General features: G+C 34.8%; 1 protein-coding gene across 5 annotated transcripts; it reads right to left on the reverse strand.

The window, feature by feature from the left end:
- Positions 1-512: 512 nt before the first annotated feature.
- Positions 513-9,785, reverse strand: LOC107216964 (tyrosine-protein phosphatase non-receptor type 2). 5 transcript variants are annotated; one of them, XM_046732319.1, is made up of 10 exons: positions 9,506-9,784; positions 9,189-9,251; positions 8,768-8,929; positions 8,397-8,659; positions 7,994-8,219; positions 7,733-7,885; positions 7,021-7,207; positions 6,692-6,899; positions 6,475-6,585; positions 513-778 (listed from the first exon to the last, which is right to left on the reverse strand). In XM_046732319.1, exons 1-10 carry the CDS (start codon positions 9,590-9,592, stop codon positions 712-714), a joined length of 1,527 nt encoding a protein of 508 aa, XP_046588275.1. In that variant the 5' UTR covers positions 9,593-9,784; the 3' UTR covers positions 513-711. The 5 variants fall into 5 exon arrangements, with proteins under 5 accessions (XP_046588275.1, XP_046588274.1, XP_046588273.1 ...); XM_046732318.1 differs by lacking the exon at positions 513-778 and having other exon boundaries at positions 935-6,585; positions 7,736-7,885; positions 9,506-9,785; XM_046732317.1 differs by lacking the exon at positions 513-778 and having other exon boundaries at positions 935-6,585; positions 6,692-6,896; positions 9,506-9,785.
- Positions 9,786-10,030: the final 245 nt, after the last annotated feature.

Here is a 10,030-nt window from a genome sequence, read left to right on the forward strand (position 1 = left end):
TACATGGGATAGAAATGTTCCATACATAATGTGTCGCCAGACGTGTCAACCGTCAACGTTACGAGTGAAATTCGTTGCTACTGCTGGCTTTGCGTTGAACAATGAAGTTGCAGTTTACGAAAATAAGAAAAAATGAATAAACCGAGAAAAAATAAAAAAAAAGAAAATACGAATTCAGAGACACGTTGCCGCATTAATGCCAGTCGCGTATGAACAGATAAAACTAATATCAACGATCGCTTGTTCGATAAACGATAAGCTTGTTCAAACAATCGAGAAAATAGTTTTTACACACTCGGGATGCAGTGATTTGGGAATTTTTCTAAATTAGCGATATCGTGTATATATATGCCATGAGAATTGTATAAGTAGTTTGAATGTAAGAACCGTATCGATGTACAATACATCTTTATATCACTCAAGTACTTTGCATATTTTTTAAATTAAATGATTTATTTATACCATCTATTACCAAGGTTTTATGTTAATTAAATAAATACTATCTTCATCCATTTGTTTTCAAATATATATGTATATTTTTCTGTCCGTTCTTGTTTAGTTTCTCTTTCTCGTGGAATGGGAGAGGAAAATAATTAAAAATAGAAAAATAAGATTACTAAAGGGGGGAAAAGAAGTAAAAAAAAAAAAAAACGAGTTAGACAAAGAACACAAGTCTCTTCCTATTTTAATTAACTTAAAAAGATTGATGCCTTAGTTTGAAGATTCTGCTTCCTCGTGTACGCTCTCTGTCAGTTCGACGGTATCGCTTTGTTTTGATCTGAAAGAAATCATTAGATTGAAGATCACAGGCTCCGTGAGAAGATTCGGGTAGATGCAAAACCGTATACTATATATTACCTTATATTTAACAACAGAATGAATACTCAGATAATAATAATAATAATAATAATAATAATAATAATAATAACAATAATGATCGCAACGATAATAATTTATCACACGTATGGTGTTACGTATACACATATATGTAGATGCATTCAATGTGTATAAATCTATTTCTTATCAGTCATAAATTTAACGGAAATTTTTCGACGGCTTTAGTGATAATATTAGAATGTGTGTACGCACATGTGGTATCAGAGATTGAAACGGTGAATAGAAATTACAGAAAACAAGAGAGGTAAAAAGAATAAAAAATAAAAAATAATAATAATAATTAATGAGGCTACACACGTTTCTATATTATCATCATAAAATAGACGTTCAATTTTCTTTAATTATACATGTGTGTGTGTATATATATATATATATATATAACGTTATCGCAAATATTATAACGGATATATCAGCCTGCAAATTGACGATGAAATAAAAATTTATCAGGTCTCCCTATGTTTGTGTAGTTTGTATTTATACCGTGGAAGTGTGAAAATTCTCGTAAATTACATTCCGTCTTTCCTAGGAAAATCGCTTGCTAATCTTCTAATACTCTACAGTATTGTTACCAACAATGACACACACGATTGTAGGTACAAGTTGGAAATTACACTCTACCAGATCAGGAAGTAAAACTATTCACTTCTAGGGTCAATGATAACAACAACAGGAACAACATGGAACATCGATATACCGATAATGATGTGAAGTGTTAGTTTCAGTCTCCGCTGTATAATATAATATATTGTCATGGGAGAGAATTTGAAGCAAAAAATAAAAAAAATTGCCACCCCATTGTAACAGTTCCGCAATACAAACTTTTGTATGCATATGCAAATTTGTAACGTATATGTACTTGCACAATATAATTCGCGAAAGAATAATTCCGAAAAAAAAAAAAAAAAATGTATAGATAAATCTTTCTACTCGAGTGCCAGTTTTATTTTAACAGTCAGTATTGTCGGTTGTCAAGGATTGTTTTTTTTTTTCTCTTTAATCTATATAAGTATAATAATAATTTTTTTGCATGCTTTATCAAATTATTTTTCCGTTCACCGTTGCAGTGGGAATTTCAACAGCTCACGCAAGAACTATACGTCATACAAGCAATGTACACACATACACAGGTATGCATACGTAAATGCATAGGCACTTTGCTACGTTTCACTAATAATTGTTTCCTGTTCGAGTTTTATTTTAGTAGAAATGCATTTTGTACCTGAATGATGATCGTACGTATGTATATTTTTATATACACTAGCGCTCAGAAGTATTTTGACAAAAGATAGTAATTGAGTTAATTACATGCAAGTATAAACTACAAAAATCAATAATATTATTTATTGAAAGAAATTCGATGTTCTACATAATTGTTAAAAATTAACTCTCGATTGCTCGAAAATAAAGTGAAGATAAAGAAAAGTAAGACAAACGATTGATCAAAGTAATTACGAATTTTATATTATCAAAATACTTCTGAGCGCTACTGTATATATACAATATCGTGATATGATAGGGGACGATGATAATGATGATGATGATGATAATGAAAATAATAATAATAAAACGTCGGTAGAAATAATAATAATAATAACCATACCGATGTTATTAATGATGATCACAGTAATAACATTATAGTGGCAATAGTAATAATAATTGTAATAATAATAATAATAATAATATTAGTAGTAAGAAACATGTATATAGTGCTATTTTATCCGTAATTGTAAAATCGTAAGTCTTTATTTTGTGTTTTTTCTTGTTTCTTTGTTGTTTTTTTCAATTAAATTTATTCAATCAATTATTTCACTATTTAATTAATATTTATAGACAAAATAAAAATTGCTCTACTTTATGATGTACTTTGTTTTCTTTTCTTATTTCCTCTTAATGCAAGGATGCTTGGCGCAAGCGAAATGAAAGCACGAAGAATGTGTCTAATTTGATGTTTAAGGTTCTCGACAATTTATACAAGGGAAGGATGATCAATGATATAATATGACCATAATGATTCGCATTGATTGGAAATTTGGTTTTCGATTAATTTTTTTGCTTCAATTTTAGGAGAAAAAAGAAAAATCTACACGTATACATGTTAAGAAGTAGCCAACCAAGTTATTTGGAAATAAATTTTAAAGTAAAACATGGAATCGTATTACGCCAAATAGCATAAACATTTTGATTGGAAATTAGAAAAACAGAGTGACACTCAACATATAGAAATGGCAGTTAATAGTTACAGTTAGAAAAAATTCTATCCCGGGTTAACACTCTTGACGATAAAATTTTAGTAGGTACATAATATAGCAATTATCTGTGAAAATAAAGAGGCAAAGATTATCAATGAGAATATAGTGTAAACTATGATGTAACATAGCCTTTTTGTCTCAGGTGAAACGCATATGCTTCATTTTGCACCGCGAATATAGGTGTATATGTACTACAAAACTAGGCCTTTTTATGTTCGTTTGTGTTTTTTTTTTTTTTTTTTTTATCTGTTGTTTTTCTCTCTTTTTTTTTTTCTTCTTTTTCAGTATAATAATTGAAACATGTTTCAGACTTGCGTACGAGCGTATTCTATTTACAAAATTAAGATTTGTTGGAAAATGTATATATATGTACATATTACATATACATATAACGGGATAACGAAGTCCATCTTTGCGAACTTTGGTTCCTTCTAAAATTACATGTTTAATTGTATATATAAGTAGATTTCTATTTGGAAATGCAAAAACAAAAATTGCGCGCATCGATCATCAGTTCATAAGATGTTGCAATTTCCTTTGACCTTTACTTTTTTACAGTGTAACAAGATTTATTGCGTGGTTTGTTAAGGTTTGCACGAGTTCTCTCATTCGAAAGGGATAAAAATATATCAGGATACAAGTGAATTTGATTGAGAGATAACTTTGCAGTCGTCGATCCACTCGGCAAGTGGAAGGCAATCCTATAGTTTAATCCGGCTTCTCCGGCGTGAAAGGAGAAAATTGAAAGAAATCAAATGAAAAAAAAAAAAAAAAAATTAATAATCTTGTACATCGTGAAATCAAATTTTCGTACCTAAATTGATAATTATAAACGTGTTCAAACAGTAATGTAATTATTACTTATCGGTAATCGTTATAATATTATTCGTATTCACAGCTCAAAATTAACGAGGTTTAGTTTATTCTCCCGTATATTATTATAGATAGCTTGGACAAGCCTGTTTAATTGAGACTGATTGGTATTTTAAAGCATAAATTTTCAGTTTCAGGAATGTTCGGTCACTACTTGTATCAAACACCTTAAATCATTATCGTAGTTGAACTTCGGTAGATGTATTATTTGTAAGATATAATCGGCATGAGAAGCACCCCCCCCAAAATATCAAGTTGCCATGTATCGTATCACTGTAGCTTTTCTATTTCATATGTTTTGTTTCAATCTCTGCTCCGCGTGACAAGTTGTGCATAATAACGCCTAATCTATACCGAAATTCGTTTTAGAAGTTTAGTGTTCATGTATATTAAAGTATTTTCCTTCGATTTAATTAAGTCTATTATTTTCATCGTTTTATTTATTTCTTTTTTTTCTATCTTCTTTCTTTCTCCTAGGTCTGTATAAGTTAAATAGCAAGTGAAAATTTATCGGGAATATAGTTAGTATCAATTAACAACGACTCGTCAATTTTTAGGCAATCGATCGATCGAGCGGTTTTGTTACCCTGAATGACGACGATAACTATGAAAAGAAATCTTCAATTTTCACTACTTAAATACTTACATTCATTTTAATTCGTTTCAATGGTCAACATACAACTGTTGAAGATCAGTCATTAATTTAACGGCAGTTCGATATTCCAAATTAGTTTCGATGACTGAGCCAGAAACTTGTACTTCACCAATTTCTAAGTGCTTTTATTGCTAGGGGACGAAAAAAATTTATTTCTTTTTTCCGTTTTTTGTTTTTTTTCTTTCATCTTCAGGGATACACTGCATGTCGCAGCAACTTTTTCGTATAAAACCATCTCTTCTCTACGTAATGGTGTATATCAGGTCAGCGTATCGAGTCGTTTCTTGTGGTATATAGTGTACTTGAATCGATACTTTCTGATGGTTTATAGTTAAATAATATTTGCTGCATAGTGGACTCGGCGAAGAAGTATCGAGTTTCAATAATTCTTAGAAAAATTAATTCATTGATGAATCATCATGACGGATTCTTTCATAATCAATATTCTGCAGAAACACGGGCGAATCACAATATAAAAATACAAATAGAAAGGTTTCATACAATTTTACAGAGTTTATCAGTCTTTCGCGACGTTCTTACGACGTTCGTGTTTTCAGAGTCAGTTACTTTCCGTATCTATAAAGTCTGGTTAGCATACCTATCTCAATAGATGATTTTACGTATCTAACTACCACCGAGATGCCGACTGGCTTATTCAAGTTCAATGGCTTGGCCCCGTGTATAAACGACCAAGCTGCTTCATATTCTCAATAATAAATTAGCCAATTTGTTGGGTACCGTACTGCGTAGAACGGCGAATCACTGGTATCCTTAATAAACGTGATAATTGAAACTCACGTTAGGGTAATATACCGACATAAAAAATGTCCACTCTTCAAATTCGTAATAACAAGTTAGAAAATACTCACTTCTAGAAAGTGAATAACATTATTTCGTTGTCAGTAGGAATTGATCGTATGATTAGACTGATCTCGCATCTGAGCAGCTAAGTACTGCTCAAAGCAAATCTATTAACAAAATCGTAGCCGCTTTTGGGGCAAAGATTTTCTTTAAACTTGAAATTATGACTTATCACAGATGACTGCATATGTTTCACTGATTCGGCTATTATAATGCAACGATTTGTAAATAGGAGCCACAAATTAGAATTTATCTAAACAAAACAACACTTGACATCACTGTGAGTATACTAGGTTTATAATTTAACAAACCATAACTGTTACACCATGATGGTATAAAAAAATTGAGAACAGATGTGAAGCAAAAAATACGGCTAGTTCTATTAGAAATAGTAAAAACGTCTAAAACCCGGTTGAGTGGTGATGTTTTATGCGATATTGCAAGCTTTTTTCAAAAATCGAATTTATACAGCAAAGTAACTAATCAAGCTGCAAGTGGTTTCGATAGTCTGATAAAAATGGAGTCGAATATGTGCGTATGTTTAAGTATATTCAATAAATAATTCCATGTCGTTGTATCAACGCTTTTAATATAACACACGGAAGTAGTACGCGATCGGATAAATGCGTTGTGACGAAGCTCTTGAATAGCATTGGACTTAATAAAAATATCGAAGAAACTCACCGCGTCATTAAATCCATTGCTGGTTTACTGGACTGAATATTACGCTCGGATTATAGAGAAGTAACTGCCCCCGAAACACACATGGGTTTTAATTTATGCCGAGGACTAATAACTCCGGTTGCGCGTATGTGTATCGTTTAAATTTAACTTTTATTCTCTACCTATCCGCGAAGGTATAAGTAACCACAAAATGCGATAACACCCCCACCGACAATCGCAGCACCTATACCTATTGAAAGGGGCTTAAATAATGACCTCTTGAGTTGCTGCCATTCTTCGGTTTCCTTCTGCCGTCGCTTCATCTCTCGTACCTGAGCGGCCAATTTCTCCTTCTTTGCCAAATTACGCTGCCGCAACTCGTTCTTTCTGTAGACAAAGAAATTTTTTTGGGGGAAATTAAGCATTTCAAGCGTTATTTGATTCCAGATTATGACTGTCACAAAGTACTAATTGGAACAAAAAAAATACGTACGTATCTGGACTGGATGGTGGGCTGGAGGCTTTGAAGGTATTTTCTCCATCATTATGTAGTTCCCCTGGTAGAGCGACGTTGTCGCTATTCTGATCGTGCAAATTGTTTGCGACAAGAGCAGGGTTTGCTGGTGGAGGGCTCGTGCTGGGCTCTGTGTAGCTCGGAGGTTCGCACGGCAGCGGTTTGTCTGGTGGGCTGCTGATATCTGCTGATTGAGAGAAGCGGATGTATTAGGAAGGGGAACGGACACTTCATCTTGGACCTCAGCTCACGATTATAGTAACTATTCATTGATGAAAGTCATGCAGTATACAATTTGAACAAAGTACCATTGTCACTAGTCGGACTGGGTATCCATTCCGACTTCACCAGTGACTCTCCTCTCGGTGGAGGCTGTGGAGGCGTATCGTCTTCCTCATCTTCCTCATCGTCCTCTTCCACCTCTTCGAGTAGAGAATTACAGATAGCCTCCACTGGGTTATATGAGTTATTTCGTACCTCATTAGTGTTGATATTCTGCAAGGAACAGATCATTCAGTATTTTTAACACAATTGAAAGCGCCACAGTAGTACAATGCTATTAGTGGAGTGAAATATGCAGCGGTCATTTACAACTTAAAATGCTGGAAAATATTCTGGGTAATTGCTGCATACTTGATTTTCATATCTGGAAATTTATGTCGAAATAATAAGCAGTAGTCAACTACATATCGCCACATTAATTATGATGTGAAATTCATTTCCTGAGAGTTTTTGTTCTCGAATATGTTATCTTGTTGACTTTTCTTATCTGGCTGTCATAAACTGTTGGCAACTTTGCTATAGACTTGAAAATTCTAGAGCGAGATAAGAGAAAGTGAATGGAATAATTATGAAAATTAATCAGAGTCGCTACGAACAAGTCAGAGAATAGCCAATTAAGTAAACACAGTTCAAATCACAGATCAGCGAAGATGGAAAACTGTATGAATTTATTGATCCGCTCAATAAACCATACAAATAACTAATAGCAATGTGCTACCGTGAATTGGTATTAGTTACCACGTTGTTGGACGGCAGCTGCTTAGCTCCTTCTATTATCGCCTCGTAAGAGAAGCGCAATTGATCTGGGGTTTGGATAAGGCCCATTCTATACCGTCTCATCTCTAGCAGAACATCTCGAACGTTGACAGAGTTCAGACCATTTTCTTCTATCTGACGAGCAAAAGAATAATTTATCATTTTAATTTGAACTTGCACTAAGATTATTATTAGCAACACGGGCAAACAAATTTCAGTTTGCACTTAACCAATTTGACTTACCAATACCAAGCAAGAGTCAACCAAACAGAATGTTCCGGACCTCCCAATCCCTGCAGAGCAATGAATCACAGGGGGGCCAACGTTTTGGTCCAGAGCACCAGACTGCCTGACATCAGCAAGGAATTGTAAAAAGGCCGTAGGGCTTTGAGGAACGCCAAAATCTGGCCACATTGTATAGTGGAAATGCAAAATTTCTCTACTTTCCTTTGATTCCACATCTGTCAGTCTGTTGAACAAATAAAAATTAAATTGTTCATCCGAAGGATTGGAAACCAAAACTTAAATAGCGTAGTTTTATGGCAAATAAGTCTGGTGAATATAACATCAAATGAGAAAGATTGTAGATAAAGTTACCGTTACAAAATATGTTTTATCGTTTTTATAGATTTAAATTGCCTAGTACCTCAATATTCTGGTCGTGTAATGCGACGCGTCAGTTTTGCTAAGATATTCTACTTTAAGTCCAACGTCTGGGAACATCATTATGTGGTTAGAAGATCCTTCCAAAGGCCAATACTGATGACATTTAACTAGATTCTTCTCAATAACCTTGTTTAGCATGAGTACAGCCTTTGAATTTTGTTCCCATACCATTAGCCAGAAGTGTCCTGACGTGTTGGCCAAGGGACCTTGGGTCAGAATGTATTGCCTATGCGCACGATCCATCTGCATGAAAGAACAATGGAATGATAACGACGTATGAATCGATCGATTAAAAAAATAACATAATAGAACAATAATACAACGAATATGTTGTAATTATAGGACACTCACCCGCACGAGGTTAGCATTGATATAGTCGCAAGGACCTTTTTTGAGAATAATCCTACTATGGTCATAAGGCGCGACATCTCTGTATCGGTTGAATATTCTGTTTTGTGGTTTCTTCGACTCGTTACAGGTGTAGGCATAGTTCCCGCATTCGTTGCGAATATGCTGTAAAATATAGGGGTAGACTAATGATACTTGGAAGGTAAAGTATGTAAAATGCAAAGGTGAGTACCCAGTCGATCGATAAGTGAATATATGAGAAGATTTGGAGATACTACGGGAAGCGCGGCGAAGAGGAATCAACCGGAGGAAAAATTCCCATTGTAAACATATAAAGCATTAGTTGACGTGAAAATATCTGTAAAATAATGAGCGCAAGTAGGTTGACTTGAAGTATGGAGTAATAAGGCTGCATGCAACGTACCGACCAGTCAGACAAGGAGCTTTGTTGTACGGATGTAGGTAGGAGATTGTTGCTACGTGTGTGCTAGAAGCGGAATTCCGGTAATAGTAGATTATAGCGGAATTCTCGAGTGATGAAGTAAGGGACAAAAGGAAAAAAATATCGCGTGGCTAAAAACGGCGAGGAATTGACGCTTAATAAGTGCGTTGATTTTAAGGGATAATAATTCGGGTCAGGTGGCCAACTGAACGAGGATAGTTTTGATTTTCGAGTAATATAAAGAGGAGAAGATAAAGCGGGAGGGAACAATGAGCAATGAGACATTTCTTGTTGGTTACCTGATAGAGAACTGGCCAGGCCTCTTTCGAGTTGATCTCCAGATATTCCGTCTCTACGTTGCTCGTCCCACTCGTTTCACTGGTCATTTTGTCTGGTGCAGTTTTCTTCCTCTTTATATCACCGCGACAAATCACTCCCAATTTAATGCTGCTTTCCGAAAATAATTACGCTCGACAAGCCATATGAAAATCCGATTTTTTGCAGTTAAATTCAGACGGAACACACGGCACTCAGGTCCACCAGGCCCAGGCCGACCCCTGCCAACGCAAATCGCAAATTTACCGGTGCTGACATCTCGGGGACGGCGGGTGTCTCGCATAGACCTAACAGGGAGTCGCCGCAAAACTCGCCACAATGCAACGCCACCTCGAAATGAGCGGGAGATTTGAATATTAAAACAGTTATTCGTAAGTGAGAACCCGATTGACGGATTTCTTAATACTGACCAATTGGAAGAATCCTTTGGTTCTTTTGGTTTCGAAATGTAACAAGTAGAATATATCCAATGTAAAATCTCAAGAAGC

This window comes from Neodiprion lecontei, chromosome 2 (genome assembly GCF_021901455.1).
Source record: "Neodiprion lecontei isolate iyNeoLeco1 chromosome 2, iyNeoLeco1.1, whole genome shotgun sequence".
Taxonomy (NCBI): Eukaryota; Metazoa; Arthropoda; class Insecta; order Hymenoptera; family Diprionidae; genus Neodiprion; species Neodiprion lecontei.

Coding starts and splice junctions, on each gene's coding strand:
- LOC107216964 (XM_046732316.1), bottom strand. CDS start 9,592: ATGACCAGTGAAACGAGTGGGACGAGCAACGTAGAGACGGAATATCTG. Junction 8,220..8,396: donor TACACGACCAGAATATTGAG/GTACTAGGCAAT, acceptor TTTGTTCAACAG/ACTGACAGATGTGGAATCAA. Junction 6,586..6,691: donor CCACCATCCAGTCCAGATAC/GTACGTATTTTT, acceptor CTTTGTCTACAG/AAAGAACGAGTTGCGGCAGC.